Source organism: Phodopus roborovskii, unplaced genomic scaffold (assembly GCF_943737965.1).
Source record: "Phodopus roborovskii unplaced genomic scaffold, PHOROB, whole genome shotgun sequence".
Classification (NCBI taxonomy): Eukaryota; Metazoa; Chordata; class Mammalia; order Rodentia; family Cricetidae; genus Phodopus; species Phodopus roborovskii.
In genome coordinates, this window is record NW_026126407.1 from 21,595,765 (window position 1) to 21,616,990 (window position 21,226).

The 21,226-nt window shown below is 50.6% G+C and overlaps 1 protein-coding gene across 1 annotated transcript in view; it reads left to right on the plus strand.

The window, feature by feature from the left end:
* Window positions 1-21,226, plus strand: part of Obscn (obscurin, cytoskeletal calmodulin and titin-interacting RhoGEF) — a 133,852-nt gene that overhangs the window by 97,073 nt on the left and 15,553 nt on the right. The window contains exons 68-81 of the mRNA XM_051180578.1: window positions 98-237; window positions 902-1,102; window positions 1,257-1,339; window positions 1,797-1,970; window positions 2,805-2,961; window positions 3,380-3,496; window positions 3,600-3,764; window positions 3,914-4,072; window positions 4,264-4,441; window positions 5,591-5,704; window positions 11,628-11,795; window positions 12,057-12,159; window positions 12,504-12,633; window positions 13,472-13,583. Of these exons, the coding sequence (XP_051036535.1) occupies window positions 98-237; window positions 902-1,102; window positions 1,257-1,339; window positions 1,797-1,970; window positions 2,805-2,961; window positions 3,380-3,496; window positions 3,600-3,764; window positions 3,914-4,072; window positions 4,264-4,441; window positions 5,591-5,704; window positions 11,628-11,795; window positions 12,057-12,159; window positions 12,504-12,633; window positions 13,472-13,583 (2,001 nt within the window). The remainder of the gene's footprint in view (window positions 1-97; window positions 238-901; window positions 1,103-1,256; window positions 1,340-1,796; window positions 1,971-2,804; window positions 2,962-3,379; window positions 3,497-3,599; window positions 3,765-3,913; window positions 4,073-4,263; window positions 4,442-5,590; window positions 5,705-11,627; window positions 11,796-12,056; window positions 12,160-12,503; window positions 12,634-13,471; window positions 13,584-21,226) is intronic.

The following is a 21,226-nucleotide window of genomic DNA, read 5'->3' on the forward strand; positions in this document are numbered from 1 at the left end:
GGGGCCAAGTGCTCTTGTGCAGGGGCGGAGCCCTCCTGCCTCCATGATCTAGAAACCATCCAGCTATTGGGGGCATCACAACCTTGTGCCCATCCAGCCAAGCTCCAGGTACCTGGAGGTGACAGTGATGAGGAGTCCAAGACACCATCTGCCTCTCCTCGGCATGGCCGGTCTCGCCCTTCCTCCAGCGTTCAAGAATCCTCTTCAGAGTCAGAGGATGGGGACTCCCGTGGTGAGGTGGGTGGGTCTGGACCCTTGGGGAACATTCTGAGGAGGGGGCTCTCAGAGAGAAGATATAGGTATGGGAGGTACAGGGGCAGACTCCCAGGAAGATCTTGGGAAGAGTTCACCACAGGTCTTCATGGCAGCAGCATCTGCCTTATGCTCCCAAGACACACTGGAGGCAGGTACTGGCGAGGGACTCCGCCCATTCCCCAGGGATCTCTGGAGATTGCTCCTTCTGAGCCCTTCTTGCTCTTTTTCACCCTGCCCTTCCTTCTTTCCTTCTCCCATCCCCTTCTCCCTCTGGTGTAGCGGGCACCCTGTTAGGTCCCAGGGAACAAGCAGGTGGACAAGTGACGAGATGTGAACAAGTAGTATAGGCAGCCCCAATTAGAGGCCCTGAGGGTGTAGTGCCTTCTTTTGGGACAAGCGGAGGAAGAATATCCACACTCCTGCCATTTGTGTGGGACTGGGAGCCAGTATCTACACTAAATGTCCCCATGACTCCTGTCCTGTGTTCTGCGACTTGACAGGCTTGGCTGATATCTTCTCAGTTCTCCTAATTCAGCCTGTTCTGCTGGGCTTGGGAGCCTTCTCATCTTCTCTGGGGGCTGCCAGAGGCCCTGACAGGGCAGCTCTGTTCCCTCCCCCAACTCACTTCCTCTCCCTGCCCAATCAGATCTTTGACATCTATGTGGTAACAGCCGACTATCTGCCCCTGGGGGCTGAGCAGGACGCTATCATTCTGAGAGAAGGCCAGTATGTGGAGGTCCTTGACTCAGCCCATCCCCTGCGCTGGCTTGTACGCACCAAGCCCACCAAATCCAGCCCTTCCAGGCAGGGCTGGGTGTCACCTGCCTACCTGGACAAGAGGCTCAAGGTACTTGGCTGGGGGACTAAGTAGAGGGTCTTCATGTCACCAGCCCAGAGGACGCTGGCACAGCTGTTTGCTTTTGGAAGCTAGGAGCCCCGAGCCTCCACAGGGGCAGAGCCAGGGCCCAGCCCACCTCTGACAGACACCTGTCTCTCACCAGCTGTCTCCTGAGTGGGGGCCCACCGAGGCCCCCGAGTTCCCTGGGGAGGCTGTGTCTGAGGATGAGTATAGAATGAGGCTGAGGTGAGTTTCTGGTGGAGCTTTTCCCTGGCTGGCCCACTGCTCATGGAGACCTGTTGCCTACCCTCTTTTGCTTTTATGGGGACCTGTGAATGCCTACTCTGTATCAGGGGTGGGTGGAGGTAGAGAACAGGATGGGCACCAGTTTGACATTGATTCCTGCAGCTGTCCTCTCATGGGCTATGCCTGGTTACTTCCATTATTGGGGCGGGGCAGGGTGGGGAAGTCATGTGGTGGAGTGGTTCATCCCAGGTACCCCTCATCTCCTCTCTGAAAGGTGACAGTGGGATTCCAGTAGCAAGGAGTGTCCGAACTTAGCAGTTGAAGGAATCAGGGATATAAGACAGCAAACATCCCCTGTGATGATGATGATGCTGCTGTTCCCAGGGCCTTGAAAAGGGCAGGCGCCTGTGGCCACTGGAGCCCCTGAGTGCCTTCTAATGGCTTCTCCTCCTGCCAGCTCTGTCATCCAGGAGTTGCTGAGTTCAGAGCAGGCTTTTGTGGGTGAGCTGCAGTTCTTGGAGAGCCACCACATGAAACACCTGGACCGATCTCCCCGTGTGCCTACAGCTGTGGCCAGCCAGAAGACAGTCATCTTTCGTAATGTGCAGGACATCAGCCATTTCCACAGCAGGTGGGAGGGTGGTTCTGTATGCATGCACATGGGTATATGAGCACATAGGCAACACTTGCAACCAGGCCTCGTGATGGGTGGGTAGGAACTGTGCTGGGAGAACCTGTGCTAGTGTGTCACAAGGCAGACCTTCCCTTACTGTGTATCTGGCTTATGCAGGGTAAAGCCCGCAGTGCCTACCTCTGAGTATTGTGTGCACAGCCATATACATGTAGATTCTCATGTGAAGGTATACACATGCATGTGTATACATATGTATATGCATAGCTGCCACACTGTGCATGCCCATGTGCTTGATGTGTATGTGCATATTTGCACACACATGCACATTTATGCTTACATCCCTGCTCATGGATATATGTAACATTTCCCATTCTGTACATGTATATACACCTCACAACATACATGCTAGCATGCGGGTTTCTATACATGTTCACTGCCACCCAAGACATGCAAGTATACATGAACATATATATGTATGCACCTGTAACCAAGATGTGTGCACACCACAAATGTTCATACAACATTGCACATACACCTGCACATGTATGTGTTGACATCTGTGCATGCTTATGTATATATGCAAGCATTCTTTTAGAAAACTTACACATATATGAACCCACATATAAATGCCTTATATGTGTGCACACACAATATATGTCATACCTGTGCATAGGCAGGCGGATGGGCACACAGCCACACACTTCTTGTACACATAACTCAACATGCATTCTATTACAGGGCTCAAGTCCTGATTAGATCCTGGCCTTCTTCTAAAGAAGGTCTGGAGCTGATTGGTGGAGGAAGGTGCTGACAATGTTCCCTTTGTGGCAGCTTCCTGAAGGAACTGCAGTCCTGTGACACTGATGATGATGTGGCCATGTGCTTCATCAAGAACCGGGAGGCCTTTGAGAAGTACCTTGAGTTCCTGGTGGGCCGCGTGCAAGCTGAGTCAGTGGTTGTCAGTACCCCAGTCCAGGAGTTCTACAAGGTGCTTCCTGCCTATCACAAGCCCACACACCCTGCTTGCTCCTAGATTCTAGTTCTTGTTCAAATGCCCTCTGTGGTGTAGCTGCACTGGTCCAGATGGCCAGCCCAAGTTCATCTTCCTCATCCCACATCACTGCACACACATCACCTGCCTGGGCCCTGGCCGAGTGGGAAATTCAATAGGCTCTGTACTCCTCGGCTGTTTTTTAAGCTGCCCAAGACCTGTGCCACCACCAGTGAGATGGTAACCTAGTGTCCCTTGTGCAGGGCTGTGTGTGTCAGCTTTCAGGAGACACAGCCATGCTCAGGTGGTTCAGGTCTGTACCTATGACACCCCTGGAGCCTAGCCTCCAGTTCAAGGTGACTCTAGCTCAGGGATCATGCATTCACACACAAATCCACCTTTGTGGTTCCTACAGAAATACGCAGAAAAGACATTGTCAGCCAAGGACCCCACGCAGCCACCCCCACCTCCACTCCAGCACTACCTGGAGCAGCCAGTGGAGCGGGTGCAGAAATACCAGGCCTTGCTGAAGGTGACATGCTCCAGCCTCATCTGTGCAGGCTGCGCCTGTTGGGGGAGGGGGGATTCCTGGGTTCAGAGCATCCTGGATCTATGACTCTTGGCCCTCACCCCAGGAGCTAATCCGCAACAAGGCCCGAAACCGGCAGAACTGCGCGCTGCTGGAGCAGGCCTATGCAGTGGTGTCCGCCCTGCCTCAGCGTGCTGAGAATAAGCTGCACGTGTCACTCATGGAGAACTACCCAGGAACTCTGGAGGCTCTGGGAGAGCCTATCCGCCAGGTGGGGCTGTGGGGTACTGGAGGTGGGGCACTGTAGGAAGCTTTTGGAGGTGGCTGCTTGACCTTGGTAGGGAGCTGGATACATGGCTGTCAGTGGGGGCTGCATCCACAGGGGAGGCTTGGTTAACCAGAGCCCATTCACACCTCCAGGGCCACTTCATAGTGTGGGAGGGGGCACCAGGGGCCCGGATGCCTTGGAAGGGCCACAACCGGCATGTCTTCCTCTTCCGAAACCATCTGGTGATCTGCAAGCCCCGGAGAGACTCTCGAACTGACACCTTCAGCTATGTGTTCCGGAACATGATGAAGGTCTGTGTGTGCAGGGGCTCTGCCAAGGGTTCTGTGGGGCAAGTGACTGAGAGGCAGTGGGTGGAGGACTGTTCGTCTCTCAGACTTCAGAGAGGAGGCTGGTGGAACAGTACCCACTGTCCCAGGGTAACCTAAGTGTGTCCCTCCTGGATCCCACATCATCTGAGGGTGGTAACATCCTCTCCCCACAGCTGAGTAGCATCGACCTGAATGACCAGGTAGAGGGGGATGACCGTGCCTTTGAGGTGTGGCATGAGCGGGAGGACTCTGTACGCAAGTACCTGCTCCAGGCACGGACAGTCATCATCAAAAACTCATGGGTGAAGGAGATCTGTGGCATCCAGCAGCGCCTGGCCCAGCCTGTATGGCGTGAGTGTCCTTTTGTGGGTCATGGTAGTCAAGATAGGATGGGGGCATGATCCTTTACCCTATTTGTCCAGCTATGCTGCTCCCAGGCTATTGGGACCCTGAGTCTGAGGTAGGTGGGTGGCACTGCCTTGGCCCTTGCCTACTGCCTGTTGGGGGTGCTTTGGGGAGCAGAGGGCTCCACTCTCTTTTCTGTCAGCTCTGGAAGGAGTATAATAGCTGCACCCTCACAGGGAAATTCAAGTGCAGTATCAGATTACCCCTGACCAGGAAGAGGACGCTTGGGGACATGACAGGAAGTTCCCACACAGAGACCCCCAAGCTCAGGGCATCCATATGGATTCTGCAAGATGTGGGGGAATCTTGTACCCTGGACCAGCTTCCTCAGCCAGAACAGAGTCATTCAAACCATATTTTTTTTTTAAAATCAATTAGGCTGGGTGGTGGTGGCACACACCTTTAATCCCAGCATTTGGGAGGCAGAGGCAGGTGGAGCTCTATGAGTTCATGGTCAGCCTGGTCTACAGAGTGAGTTCCAGGACAGTCAGGACTGTTACACAGAGAATTCCTGTCTTGAAAAAAAAAATTAACTTTTGGTGATTATACTTGTGTGCACACATGCTTGTATGCATGTGTGTTGGTATGTGGGCCTGTGTATATGTTCTGGATCCAGAGGAGGACATCAGATGTTCTGCTCAACCACTCTCTGCATTGTTTCTTTGAGTCAGGGTTTCTCACTGAACCTGGAGATTACTTTTTGGGGGGAGACTGGGTTGCCTATGAGCTCCAGATATCTGCCTTTTTCTTCCCCTACAACGCTAGGGATACAGGCACAAGAGGCTATGACACCATGTGGATGATGGGGACTTAAACTCAGGTCCTTATGCTCGCATAGCAAATGCTTTTACCCACTGAGTAATCTATCCAAACTCTTCATCTTTTTTTAAACCAAGGTTCCCACTCCTTCCTGCTGTGCATCCAATTGGCCTTACTCACCTTTGATTCTAGGTTGGGTTACCAGATGGTAGCAGCCACACTGTTGAACACAGAATGCTAGTATTCAGTGGGGTAACCTACAAGGGCATATATAATTAAGACTATGGGCCTGACCTGTTTTCCACATAACATGATGGCCCTCCTATGTGTCCCCAGGTCCCCCTGATTTTGAAGAGGAATTGGCTGACTGCACTGCTGAGCTGGGTGAAACAGTCAAACTGGCATGCCGGGTGACCGGCACACCTAAGCCTGTCGTCAGCTGGTATAAAGGTACCGGGAACGAGGGTTACCAACTTTACTGTGGGATGCTGGCTCTGCAACAGGGAAGGACCTCTTGAGAAGGTGGGGTCTGTCCAGTGGTACCCGAGGCCCAAGAGGCAGGAAGACAGGTGCCCCTGGTCAAGAGGATGATGACGGTGGGTGGGGAACAGGTGATGAACAAATAAATAAGCCTAAAGTCATATAGTGTTGTGGCTACCCAGAGTACTAGAGGCTTGGGGCAATGGCAAAAAGCATGACAGCCCTCTGAAATGATAGGCCTAAAAACTTCTGCATGAGTGAGAGACAGACATGAGGGCCTGGGTAAGCAATAGCCATGGCACTGAGGAACAGCTCTGGTCCACATGTCACAACAGGCACACAGTCACATGAGGAAGTAGAGCTTTGAGGATGGAGGGAGCTTCAGACAATGCTGGGCTTGAGGATTATTATGCACACACATGACTCAGCTGTGACGAGAGGAGCCGTAAAGGGCAGAGTCTCCAACCAACCTCACCACTGACACCACTTGCACTTATGGGTCCCCTAGAACCTTATTCCTGACATCAACTGTGGCTTGAAAAATCCTCAAGAGCACCTGGTTTTCTGATGCCAAGTTCAGGTCTCCAAGAGCACCTGCAATTCTGATGCCAAGTTTGGGAATCCCCAAAGCCCTTGCACTTGATAGCAGCTGCAGGCTCAAAGTCCCTGGAGCCTCTTCCAGTTTAATCATTCACTCCATGGACTCACTGAAATTCACAGATTTGTTCTGTTCAGGGTTGTGTTTTACTGCAGCAGAAGGGGCCAGACTGAAGTCAGCTGGGCAGGGTTTGTGAGTTGCCATGTGTACGTTTATATTAATCCCTCCCAGTGTAATCATGCAGCCAGTTTCCTTGTCCCCCAGCATCAGTCCGTGATACAGAGAGGACCAGAATACTACTGTCAGCCAGGGAGCTCACCCGAGCCTCCCAGTTCATGGTCTGTGGCCATGCCTGACTTCTCACATGGCCAACCTCGGACTGAAGTCACACTTACACTGCCAGAGCCCAGAATGCCCACGGCAGACACTGTTAATATGAGGTGTCCGTGAGGCCTGGAGCTTGTACTATGGCATTATTGGACTACTATTGACATTAGTGGTCCCATGGATACTCTGTCTTCCAGAGTCTAGAGAGCTGAGGAGCAGAGAGAGAGACAGACAGGGACACACACAGAGACACAAAGAGAAAAAAAGGGGGGGGGGATCCTCAGCAAGGATTGAGAGCAGATAGGCAGCTTGATAGTGACAATCACCTAGTTCCAGACCCCAGATTGAAATGTGCCTCTGTGCCCACCCACCTACCTGTGGATGCTCCATCATAGATCATACACACGCTGCACATACTTGTATGTACATGGCATACATATATAACTTGAACATTTACACCAGTGTATACTGAAACATGCTACATGCATGGATATACACTAGCATGTATACACTTACACACAGATACAAACATATTTATATGTATACTACACAACTGTATACACAGACAGTACATATGCATACAAACACACTGCAGACACAGGCATAGAGACTCACTAATACTTATGCACAGATACATGCTTCACACATTTACACATGCACACATACATAAACATTGCAAATATATATGTACACAGACATGCCACGCATGTACAGATGCATGCACACATAGATATAAGTCCCAAGGTCTAGGACAAAGACATTTTTGCTCCTGTGATACAGCAGACAGTAGCATCCTGAATCATGCCTAGTTCTCATTGGGTGGTGAGAATAGAAGGACACATGCCTGGCTTCTGGTGGTCACTTGAGAGAGCTGCCCTGGGTATCATCTCTAGACTCTAGAGAAGATCACTTGTGACCACTGCTCCTGGAGCTGGAGGGTTCTGTCACAGCCACCTCCCTCTAATTGCACAGAACCTGATCCTTTACCCATCCACCTATCCCTCCTTACATCCAGAGGTCAAGTGTCTTCCTAGACAAGCACCTTTTCATAAAAACAAGCCAGAGGTCAGTTTGAATCCCATCCCTGGTACCCCTCTCTCTTGGCTGGGTTGTTAGCAGGAAAGTGAAGACTTGTGGCCAGCCCCTGTCCTTTCTTCTGACTATTATCCCAATAAGGAGCATGAAGGAGAAGAGACAGTCTTTTGTTGGGAGGGGGAAGCCACTTTCAGTGACCTCAAAAACCTTCCTGAAGTGCATGGGCCAGGGGGCATGAGGGATAGTCAGGACCTGGAGTGGCTATTGTGAGTGGTCATCAGATGGCAGAAGGTCCACATAGGACCATATCGCTCATGTCAACTACAACGCTACACTCATTGACCAGAAACAGTATGGATGGTTTCATGGGATCATCTTGGTTTCATGGGATCATCTGATGGGGTGGGGTGTGGGGACCCAGTGTGATGTAGCCATGCTCTCTGTACACTTGAAAGCATCTCTCAATAGCCTTCTGTCTAGCGTGTAGTATAGTGTTGCATCTGTCAAGCTGATGATGGGTCAAAGTGATGTTATATTGTAGTGGTTCTATACAAGAGTCCTTGTAGTCTGGGTCAGGTATCCTCAATCTGTCAGGAATTCATCTTTATTTGATTTATGCCTTGTGGCCCCAAAGAGGGATTCCTTTAACCCACCACTCTAGTTTATGTGGCAAAACTAAGGAGAGTAGCATGGGGCAATTCTACAAGAATGGCCTAGAATTATGCCCACTGAACAGAGGACGACACCTCTGCCTAACTGCAGAGCTCTGTGTACTGCTGTATTTCTGCTTATCTGGACAATGAACCATTCATGGATCCAGACCCTCAGGGAACCAAAACAGTTTGGCACTGGGAAGAGTATGAGGAGGTTAGAGAACCTCATTCTGGGAGGGTAACCACTTGTTCATGTGAATTTGGGAAATCGTCTCTTTCCATTTGGTGAGTGAGGCTGGCTGGGCACTGCTTGTCACTGCATTCAAAGTGGCTTATCATAGAATGGACACATAGGACATCACTGAACTGAACTGAATGTTCGGATTTCATCAGAGGCCCACAATGTGCTAAGAGTTGATTTTCAAAAATGATGTGTTTAGTGGCCATGTTGGAAAGAGGTCAGATCCAAGCCCCATGCTTAGCCTCCTATGCCAGAGACTTCATTTGGCAAAATGATGAGTCTCAGAAACTTAAAGTTTGCCCAAGACCATGCAAAAGCCTGCTAACATTCGAGCTTCTGTTACCTGTTGCTGTAACAAAGCACCAGAGTCCGTATTCTTTATAAACTAAAGAGATATCTTTTGATATCAGGGACTGGAAGCTGAAAGTCCTAAAAGCATAGTGTTACCTGGTGAGACACCTGTTGGCTGTCAGCAATACAGTGTGGCAGCAGACATCATGGTGGGAATATGTGTTAGATAGAGGGAGCTATCCTGATAGACAGGAAGGAAAAGGGACTCCGGCTGGGCCTGCTCTATGAATAACTCTTGGGAAGTTGAGTTACATTTATAGATCAGCTTCGATCCCATCTCAAGGCACTCCTCCGTGACCAGATCCACTTCACCTAGAGCCCTCCTCTGAAAAGGTTCTACCTCCTTAATGTCAGCATTGGAGATCAACCTTCAGGGGACCCACACTGAAACCAGAGCAGTGCCCAAGGGGAGTCCAGAAGGTCCACTGCAAGCTGTTGCACTCTGGGAAGCCCCCAGGCCAACCCCAAACCAATTGTCTGAGACCAAGAAGACACAGGTGGAACACACACTGTCCCCAGGGTCCAAGAGTCCTATAAGGCATTCTCCCATGGAGGACTCAAAAGATTGGCTGTTGTGAATGCCGATGTAGTTCTGAGGCACTCCAGATTGGGAACAGAACCTTGAATGTTGGGTTTCTCAGCCAGCCCTGCTGGTGAAGTGCAACACTCAAGCCTGGGCATCTGAAATGGATGCTCTAACTTACCACCCAGAAGAGCACGGATTCCGCAGAAATGGTCTGTCAAGGGACCTTGAAGGCTTGGAAGTGATGTGGATGTATGCTACAGGCCTTGTCTTGTGAACTCAAAAGGATTTTGGCTGTTATCCAAGACAAAAAAAGGAGCCACATCTGATATCCCTAGGATGGCCTGTCAGCAGCTGCTAGTCTCACAGAGGATGTCCACAACAGCTGAAGCTACATGGGCAGTGCCTGGTCTGACTGAGCCAATCCATCTCCATAGTTGGCTTCCCGCCACCATTGAAGGTCACTGATTATGACTTGACCTCCATGAACCCTTGGACTCTTTTCTATCCTGGGTTTGTGCTGTCTCTGTTAGCCAGTCTGGGAAGGGACAAGGAGGCTGGGCTGGGCAGCAGTTACTTCCTCTGCTGCCATCTTTCTACATGGAGTCTGTCCCATCTAGGGACAGCATGTCCACAGCGGAGTGCCACATACTGAGCACCCAGAGGTAGAAGGCAAGACCTTGGCACCCAAAGGATGCCTCCCAGTGTCAGATTTGGTGGAACTGAGATGTGACATCTGTGTCCAGCAGAGCTGGGAAGCTGACATTCTTTCTTAAGGTCCCCACATGCTGTATAAAATGGATTCTAGTCCCTCTGGGTCCATGGAGACACAGAATCATTGGGATAATGTTAATGTGTTTAGTTTTACTTGTTTTGAAATATTAAGAGCTGTGGACTTTTTTTTTGATACAAAGTTTCTCTGTGTAACTTTGAAGACAAAGTTTCTCTGTGTACCTTTGGAACCTGTCTCCAAACTCACTCAGTAGACCAGGCTGGTCTCAAACTCACAGAGATCCTCTTGTCTTTGCTTCCCAAGTGTTGGGATTAAAGGCATATGCCACCATCACTCAGTGGGCTGTGGATTCTTTGTGGCAAAGTACCTGCTTCTCCCCATGGTTCTCTTAGGAAAGAAGCAGGCTTGCCCAGGATGTTTAGATGGATGTATGTATGATGACTTAGCCTTCAAATATATGTATATGTTTCTCAGATGGGATTTCTATGTGTAACAGCCCTGGCTGTCCTGGACCTTGCTTTGTAGACCAGTCTGGCCTAGAACTCACAGAGATCCACCTGCCTCTGCCTCTGCCTCTGCCTCTGCCTCTGCCTCTGCCTCTGCCTCTCCCTCTGCCTCTGCCTCTGCCTCTGCCTCTGTCAGGATTAAAGGCATGCACCACCATGCCCAGCCTACCCTTTAAATCTTTACTACGAGCCATGCATTGCCTTCTCTATTGTTTCAGGATTTATTTTCAGTCTTCAAGTAGTTTTACAAAGGCAATGAATTAAAAGATAGGTGTCTGGTGTGTTCATAGGCAGCAGATGGCTCAAGAGTGCCTGTCTTTAGGATGAGTGGGGACAACCCTGCAGGAGACACATTTTCCCTAACTGGAGAGGGGAGGCTCTGGCTCCTCATGACCTGGGAGTGGGACCCTCTGGACAGGCCTGGTACTGAGGTCTGAGCTGTCTGCTGGGAGTGGTCTCTAGTTGTTCAGGGAAGACCCTGGGTGCTTGTCTTGCTACAGGGGTGGGTTGGCTATAGGACAGGGTTAGATGTAGGAGGAGGAGGAGGAAGGGCTGTTAGGGAATGGCTCGTTCAGGCTCTAGGTTTTCAGGGTGGAGGCAATTGAGGGAAGAGGAGTTCACATCAAGTATGCTTTGTTACCAAGTAAGAAACCCGGAAGAAGTGCAGTCCTTGAGAAGATGGAGTGACCGAGAGTCAGCTGTGCTTATTGAGTGTCTCCTGCAGTTCAGATGCTTCCAACACCCTCTGTTTCTAGAATGTTGGAGATTAGTCAGGACCCTTGTGGAGAGACACTCAGAGAGAGAGAAAGAGAGAGGGGGGAGAGAGGGAGAGAGGGAGAGAGAAATGCGGAGAGAGACTAATTGCTCCCAGCCTCTTGTTCTCCCTTTGGGACCTTATTCCATGAAAGCCTGTCCCTGCTTTCCAGATGGGAAGCCCGTGGAGGTGGACCCACACCACATCCTCATTGAAGACCCTGATGGCTCCTGTACCCTTATCCTGGACAACCTGACTGGTATAGACTCTGGCCAGTACATGTGTTTTGCGGCCAGTGCTGCTGGCAATGCCAGCACCTTGGGGAAGATTCTAGTACAAGGTGAGCAGAGTGGGTTTCCTGGTGTGATGGACACCCCACTAGCTCACTGTCAATGATACGGACTCTGCACAGAATATAGGCCGTGGGAGGGCTGGTGTGTGGGGCAAGCCTGAGGGTGGAAGAGGCCCGGTGGCTAGGGGCCTCCCAGAAATTCCCAGAGGAAAGTCACTGCTGGAGGTGAGGGTACCACAGTCCCCACCCCAGCTCACTGGGCTCCCTCACAGATACCCTTCTCTTTCCTGCCCTTGCCTCGGCCCACAGTGCCCCCACGATTTGTCAACAAGGTCCGGGCTGCCCCCTTTGTGGAGGGGGAGGACGCACAGATCACCTGCACTGTGGAAGGCGCCCCATACCCTCAGATCAGGTGAGGCCTGGGCTGTAGGGTTGAGAATGCAGCTCCTGCAGTGGCGGGAGGGCTGGCCAGCATGATCTCCTAGGCCAGGGAGATTGTACATGGCCACCGATCACTGGAAAGTGGGTATCATGGGGTTGTGACTCCTGCTGGACATAGGACCCTCCGTGGCTGGGAAGACATGGCTGGACTGTGGTTTCCAGGAAGGGACCTTACTAGGGACCCTTGGGTCTCAGGCAGCCTAGAAGAGGTTTTAAGTACCAGTAGCTCTTTAGGAAGTTCCCTGAGCATCTTGAGGGTACCATGAAGATGGTTCTGGCAGGACACTGGCTCACAGTACCTCCGGATGGTTCTAGGTGGTACAAGGATGGTGCCCTGCTAACCCTGGGCAACAAGTACCGGATGCTGAATGAGCCCCGCAGTGGTGTGCTGGTGCTGGTGATCCGGGCAGCCAGCAAGGAAGACCTGGGACACTATGAGTGTGAGGTGAGGCATGTGTGTAAGGGACAATGCCATCCTCTGTGGCCCGAATGAACCCAGGTTCCACTGTATAGGTGTGGATGTTCTAGGCCAGCCAGAAGACATCAGGACATCAGGTTGCTGTCACCCACCATCCCTAGTCAGCTGTCCTCTGACTTGTAGCCTGTCCTTTTATATTAGACTGGGCCCTGCTTTCTTGTCCCCTTGCCATTGTCCCCACCATTTCAAGATGATGCTTAGGCTGTTTGGAGGGGACCTGGTGCTGGTCTAAGCTGTCACTCATTAATATAAAAATGTAGAGACATTTACCCTATGAGTCTGGCATTGTACCTGCAGAGTTCAGCCTTGCTCATGCAAAGCTAGCCTCCATCTCTGTGCTCTTTGCCCCCAGATCTAAGGTGGAGACCAGTCTGGCCTGTGTCCAGCTCTTACTAGAACTCTTGTCTGGAAGCCAGCCACTTCTATGTGGTTTCAACTGTGGCTGGAGGGCACTTGCCTCCCATAAGACTTCCCAGAAGCAAAAGTACTCAAGTTAATGAGTACAGATGCCATGTAATGACTTAAATAAACTAAAGTTAATTCCAGTTTCAGGTTCCTATTCTTTTTTAAGTGCTCATGCCCCCCAGACCCCACCTCCAGCAGAGCAGCCACATCTTGGCCAGGGAAGAAAGAGAAAATGGCTCTTTAGGGGGCCCTTGATTGGGTTAGGAGCCATTTCACCTATGCAAAACATACTGAAGATAGTGGTCCATGCTCATTAGACCATTAGACTGGTTCTAGCGAGAGGGTCCAGATCCCTTTAGAAGCCTGGGTTCTTAGTGGGCCTCTGTTGTCCTTTTGGTAGTTGGTGAACAGATTGGGCTCAACACGTGGTGGTGGAGAATTGTACATGCAGAGCCCTGCACTGCGTGCCCGGGACCAGCAGCACCGGGAACAGCTTGTGGCTGCTGTAGAAGGTAGGTTCTGTGTCTGTGCCGTCTCAGTGACTCACGAGTTTTAAACCCCAGGAGGGAATTTCCACTGGTCTGAAAAGAACTAAGTGGAACTGAAACTATCATCCCTGCCAACCAGGAGGTGCCTCTAAAAGAAGGAGACCTCAGGGTAGGAAATGATGGAAGCTGAAAGCAGGAGAGACTCATCAGGAGGTCAGAGGAGGCAGCTGTAGAGTCATGTGCGCACCTGTGAGTGCCGGAAGGATGTGAACCCAGAGTGAGAGCTGGAAGTTGCCCTGGATAATGGGGATCCCACAGTCCTACTCAGCCATTGTCTCTGCAGAAAACACAAAGCAGGGCCTACATCAGCTTGACTGGCAGTGGTCATGGAGGCTCTGTGCAGGGGGAGGGGGGAGGGGTGAGGGGTCCACAGTGAGTGCAGAAGACACAACTACTTGGAGCAGAGGCAGGTGTCAGGACACCCCATGAGGATGGATTGCTTGTGAAAAGCACAACACACCAGTTGAGTGTGCTTGTCTTGGCTCAGGGTTACTATTGGTGTACTGGGGTAAGGAGTGGGAGTGAGGGACTAGAGAGATAACTAAGTGGTTTAGAGCATTTGCTGCTCTTGCAGAGGACCTGAGTTCAGTTCCCAGTACCCATGTCATGAAGCTCACACCTGTCTGTAAATCTAGCTCCAGACAGGTATCTGACACCATCTTGTCTCTGTTGAGTCAAACACTCACAGGTACAAAGATAAAATCAAAATAAATACTTAAAACAAGATAGATACGCCTGACTAGGGACAGAAGGTGAGTTTTGTTACTTATCCTGGAAGATGTGAACAAACATTTGTTCACGTCAGACAGCACATAGGTAAACAGACTAAAGAAGCAATTTTACACAAGTCTTAGCAAACTGAAGAGTTTGTTGGGATTATTTATAGGAGCATAGGTGAGGAATTACAGAAATACAAATAACTAAAGGCAGCTGTGTTATTGAAAAGTCCATTCCAGCATGGGTGTCGAGTCCTGACAGCTGCATCCCTGGAGCAGGTCTCCTAGGCTACACACTCTGCAAGCAGCTCTATGGGTTGAATTAGTAACTGCTACTGGTTTTATGACCTTGAGGAGGGGCCTTCCTTCCTGTGTCTTCATGAGTCTCCTCATTGAAGGTATGTTTCAGTTTGGAAGATGTAGCCACAAAGTATTCCTTACTCAGGCTGTTATATTCTTTCTGACCCCTTCCTGAGCCTTGGAGGGATGGTACAGAAGTCTGATTGTTTTCTATTCATGGCTGAGTGTGGCAGAGAAACAGTCATTTACTTTCAGCAGTTAATGTATTACAGGTCTCTGTTGCACACTCCTCACTGGGAAAAAAAATTAGTTTTCCGCTAGGACTGACCAAACTGACTGGCCAAAGCTGACAGCAGCAGTAATTGATAGGTATAAATACAAATATTTAGAAGGCAATTTGACAGGCACCTCACATCCAGTGAACAAAACCACAGTGGTTGCCTTCACACTGGGACCACAGACAGGTTCTTGCCCTTCCTTACAGGGTTCCAATCTAACAGGAAATCAGATGGTTGCCCCCATAACCATTGTGCCACTGTTGTATTAGCAAGCACGTCTTGCTTGGCATGTTAGTATTGTAGTACACATGGGCGTTCATAGCTGATGATGACCGCTTGTGACCTCTTCACCAGTAGTCCAGGCAGCACATTCTGGCACTAGCCAGAAAAGAGAGAATTTCCATTTCCAACCTTATTTTCCATGTCTTGTGTCAAAATGTGTGACAGCTTCAGCAACAGGATCTTGCTATTTACTCCCAGTATGCAGCAGTGACAACAGCCTTTATGGTTCATAAGGCCTTGGGGGCCTCTATAGCTTACAACTTGTAGAGAAGTAGTGCGTCCTTGGTTCTGTAATTTTTAGTCAACAGCCCTGTGCTTCTGTGAGTGTCTTTGATACATGTAGGTGCTTCCCTTTGAATGCCATCACTGTTCTTCCAGGTGCTTTAACAAATCTGTAAAACTCTCCTCAGGGGTTAGCATTATTTGATTAACCTTTGCTTTTAAACAGAGGGTTGGTGGGTTCTCTGAAGGCCAACCGTCATCCATTCTAAGTAAGTATCAAGTGGTCTTGGTCAGCTAGGGGTATACTGAAAGAGAAACATAAAGGGCCGGCATAGCAGTAAAAGACCACATTGCTTCTATCTGTTGCTTCATCAAAGAGCAGTATCAGGCGCAGATGGGAGGTACTGCCTCACTTTCAACAGCCTCGGCTGGATGGAGCCTGAGTTGCCCATGCCAGCACCCACTGCAGGATCCATGCAACCACTTCGCCCCAAATGTCTTTAGTTCTCCTGGCCCCTGTGCAGTCACCACCAGTGTTTCGTGACTTATTACTAGTGAGATGGCATGTCTATTTATCCCAGATATGGCACTGTTCTACCTAAGTCTAGGTTAGTGAACCAGTGAGATTGTCGGGGTTACTTTTAGGAATATGGGTGACACAAATACAGGCATATCATTGGAAGCCTGCTTCAGCAAGAGTGAGGACTCGAAAAGCTGCGCTCTTGGAACTTGCATCACACACAATCTGGAAGTAGCACTGCTGCTCAGATTCTCCACCCCCCCCCCCCAACAGCTGTTACTGCTTAGGTGACTTGGGAAGCAAGCAGCGCTGAGTAAATTTTGTTGACTTCTTGAGTCTTAATGAACCTCCCTGCAAGAGGGAGTGTTTCAAATTGGAGAAAGTGGATACATAGCAAGGGTTATGATAAGACAATTGCATGGACAGTCAGGATGCGGAGGAGCAAGCTAGCGCTATCCCATCTGGAAGCGGCTCCACGACACTTGAGAGCCTCACATTCCTGGAGGTGTGCAGAGACTGGACCAATGCTAAGTTCCAGTAGTAGAAATGGTGGCATATATGTCTTCTGAACACTGAAAGCTGGCTCATGTGTTCCCTTGGTCAGTGGAACCAGTTCCTGCCATCTAATGGTACTGTTTTCTAGACCTCAGAACTGAGTTGCTCAGAGCCCAGCAGCTCAGCCTTGGGGCCTCTGACGTCCTTCACTGTCCTCTCAGAGACACCCTCTTCTTTGATGAACAAAGGTCTTTGATTCTTGCCCCTCATAGGGTCAAAGACCCTGGCCGAGCCTTGTTCTGTGACTTCCCCCATTCCATGCCTGACCACAGCCTGGTTACTGAAGCACCATGCACACTTGCGTCTGCTGCCACCGGCCCATTCACTTCCAGTGCACATCCTGTCTTGTGCACATCTCCTCACTGTGTACAGGAGCATTCTATATAGTCATTTACCTGGTTGTCATGATGAGTCTTTTTCTGGGACAGAAGAGGGGTGACGGCATGGAGGAGCAGTCCTTCAGAACTCACTGGGATTGGATGTGTATCCATGGCTTGGGGAGGCGAGAAGGCTGGTCCGGGAAGACCCCAGAGCCGGAGGCCTGCCAGCGTGCTTCCTAACTCCCATTCTGCTTCCTGTTAACCCTGCAGCTCTGCAGCCAGAGTGACCTGGCAGAACTTTGTGGGTGTGGCTGCTCTCTTGCTTTGTCCTGCATCAGGCTGGGAGCCCTGCTTCGCACAATTGCAGCCTGCCTATGGCTGCCAGTTACACCCAGGCCCAAAGCTGGTCATGTTACAGTTGAGCGCTGTGAGCAAAGGGACCGCCAAGAATGTAGCATCTCAGGGGTGCTGTGCCCACTGCCCTTGAGAGCAGTAAAGTGGGACCCTTTAGGGAGGGTGAAGGTGCTAGAGCAGGTGGGAGACATGCTGGTCATCTGTGTACACAAGGCTCTGTGGCTGGAAGCTAGATTCTCACTGTGGGGTCCCTTCCCATTAGGGGAAACCTACACACGCGTGCACACACACACATTTATAAACACTTACATGCATACACACATGTGTATTTGTGCACACAATGCACACAAATGTATGCATGTGTGTACAAACATGTATATGCACATGTAAGCATACATGTGCCTGTGTGAAAGACGTATGCATGTATGTGTCTATATTCAAGCACACAGTAAATGCATCTTCCATACACACAGACACTGATAGTACTTTAACTCACATGTGCCTCAGCTGAGAGAGGCTAACATGCTCTCTGTTGCCTTCTTCTGTGTGGCCTTGCAGCAAACCAGGACTGATGCGATAGTGTTCCAGGCTGCACGTCTGGATAGTTTCCCCCACAAGGTTATAGAGAAGTCTACTGAGATGTGAGGGTATGGGTAATCTACAAGCTGCCTGCTGTCCAGCTGCCAAGCCTTTGGGGGGCATCTGAGAGCCCATCTGAGGGTACTATAGGGGAAGAGCCCTCTTACTGGATAAAACCAGAGACGATCTGGTCCCAGATGAGTACCAGCTTGTTTCTCAACCTACAGTTCCATTTACTAGGTGGCAGCTGCTGGCTGTAGAACAGAGACGTGCTGGGGTTGTCTCCTGAGAGAGACGGGTCCCCTTCCCATCCTGAGCACTGTCTGGACTGTTCCTAGAAGGACATCTGTGGCCTCCCAGAGCTCAGGTGTGCCATTTTTGGAACTCTAGGGTCAAGCCGCATTTTTAGTCTTTGTGATTTTTTTTTTTTTTTTTTTGTAAAAGAGGCATCAGCTGTCCTATCCCAGGCTTAGTGTGGCTGCTGGCTCACTGTGCAGCTCCAGCCCCACCCCCACCCCAGGCCCTGCCCGGGCTCAGATTCTGTGTCTGAGAAGTGGAACCATGTGTGTGACAGTTTCACAGGACTCCTGTGGCCTACGGACTGAGTAGAGGGAGGTTTTATACAGAGGCAGGTTTCACACACACCCGCCCGCCCCAGTCCCTAAGGACACTAGGTATTTCATGTGAAATGCAAGGTTGACACTATCCATAGGGCAGATATTGTTCCCTGTTTCATGGATAAGGGAACTGGATCCCCCAACTGCAAAGGCCTTCCCCAGGAACACGCAGACAGGCAGGGCCAGACCATGCTCTTACACCAAGCAGGTTGCTATGTTACCAACACCACTCAGATAGCTCAGCCCCCAGGCTCTGCTGTTCTGTAATGGTTGCTATTCCAACTGTTTTCTTTGTAGTCACTGAGCAGGAGACAAAAGTCCCCAAGAAAACCGTCATCATGTAAGTGCAGGCGTGATTCTAATCTTCCTCTGACTGTCCATGCATGCTACTAACCCATGCATGCTACTAACCCGCTCACCTTGCCAGCCTGATGTCCTTGCTGCCTGCCTGCCTGCTTGCTTGCTTGCCTGACTGCTTGTACACACAACCTTCAGGTACCCCATGGCTCATCAGCAGCTTGTGGACTCTGGCAGGCACCTAGCCCATCCACTTCCCCAGGTCTGTGGAAACCCTACCCACTACAGCTCTCTTCTGAGGCCTCAGAGCACACACCACAGGGTGATGTTACTCTTCATGGTGACTCACCAGGGAGGTGGCTTTCCAGCAGTTGGGGAGAGTTGGTGATGAAAGCCATTTCCCTCAATGGGCTCAAGACAGATTCCTTCCCTTTAGTGTCCGAAAGTTTAGGGAATGTTAATAATAGATCTTCCTGCAATGACAGATCCCATTCTATAACCTGCCCTGCCCAACACAGGATTTGTTTAGTGCAACGGACAGCCAAATCTTAAGTGTTTTTATTCATTCATTGGATCTAACCTAAATAATGCTACAATGGTAGGTGTCATATCTCTGGGGCATTTGTGTCTCCAAGCCCAGCCCTTACATTTGGGGAAACCGAGGCTCTGGAAAGTAAGGAGGCCATCTGAGAGCCACTTCTGCCAACTTGCCCTTCCTTCATCCTCTATTTTAAAGCTCAAACAAAATCCTATGTACTGATCCCAGGAGCGCAGAGCATGGTGACCCCACTGAGTGTGGGATTGTGTGGGGCCTGGAGAATCTGGGAGGCCTTCCACTAGGAGATGAGAGGGTACAAGAGACAGGGAAACCCAGTGCCATGGGTGAGCATGTTGCTGGAGAATTCTGTCTGCAGACCTTGGATAAAATCTGGATTATCCCTCCCTTGTTGCCCTTCATCCACTGTTCTCCTTCTAAGATGGGCTGCTCCCATGGTGCCACCCAGCTTACACTCACCACCCCAGTCTTGGAATGGCCCTGTGCTAGAGTTTGGCAAAGATGTTGTCCATAGCTGCCATGTGGGAAGCAGTATACCTAGACACATTGAGGCATCTAGATCACGGGCCCAGTGCCAGGGGACCCCTGTTAACCAGTATTTGTGACATAGTCCTGGGAAAGTTCTCAGCCTTCCTGTTTTTCTATCCATACCTCTGCTGGGAGCAAGAAGCAAATGAGCCCAGACTCAAAGGCTTGGAAAGTCCTAGCCAATGCTGCCACTCACCCTGGTGCCTAAATTGTTCCTCCTTTGCTTGTCACCCCCACTCGCATTTTGGAAGGTGGAACTCAGACAGGGGACGGGGCATGTGAGAAGTCACAAGGCCTGTGGCAACCCAGAGAAGTCCAGAGCTAAGGTGTTCTCTTTGGCCTCATTATTCTCACCTTTTAAAACACAGAGACCAGGGACACGGGCTGCAGGTCGGAGCCAGTGGCACCCTGAGCTTGCTATTATTGTGCACGTGGCTGCTGCATCAGCTAGCCCCCAACCCCCATAACTGAGGGGCTTCAGGCACTGAGAGCTGGCCAGGTACTATCCCTAGGGGACAAAGCACAAAGCCTGCTCAGGGGATGGAAGCAAGGGGTGACCGGCACAAGGGACATTTGCAAAGCACACCTCACATGGTTTAGGAGGTACCCAGGACTCTTGTTTAAGATTGCATACCAAAGTCTGAGGTTGACCATTGGAACTTTGTGCTTTGTTTCTTTGATTTTCTTAGCTAGGGTTGTGTAGGTTGGGCCCAAGCGCATGTGTAGGAGTTTGTGCTGTCCTATCCTCTGCTTACTCACACACGCACTAACTTGGTCTCTGACATATGCTGGTGGCACTATGCTGGGTGAGGCTGTGGGTCTCTGTGCCCATCTCTTCTTGGGCCCTCTTCCCCTACCAGAGAAGAGACCATCACCACCGTGGTGAAGAGTCCCCGTGGCCGACGACAGTCCCCCAGCAAGTCTCCCTCCCGTTCACCTTCCCGCCGCTCTGCCAGTCCACTGAGGCCTGTGCTGTTGGCCCCTGAGATGCTGTACCCACCAGGGACCAGCCCATCCCGGAGGCTCGAGGTAGAAGCAAGCAGGAAGGCCCCGGTGCCTGCATTATATGTGACAGAAGCTGAAACCCTCGCCCCAGCCTCGCAGCCCAAGCCCAAGTGGTTAGAGGTTGAAGAAACCATTGAAGTCCGGGTAAAGAAGTCAGGATCACGGGGTGCATCTCCTGTCCGAGAGATGCCCAGCAGTCGAGAGGGTATCCTCTTCACACTGCCTAGTGGGATCGAGGACCCAAATGCCAACAACTCCAACAACAAGAGTGTGTTCCAGGAAGCTGGGGCCTGCAACCCCACTATAGTCCATGTTGGGGAAACCCTCGTCTTCCATGTGGACTCAATGGGCAATGTGGACTGGGCCTCTGCTAAACCTGAGCCTAAGGAGGTCAGAGCCTCCCAAGAGGATGAGAACACTGCAAAGGAGGAAGGAGACAGCGACAGAGAAGAGAATATCTCCCTAATAGAAGAGCCCC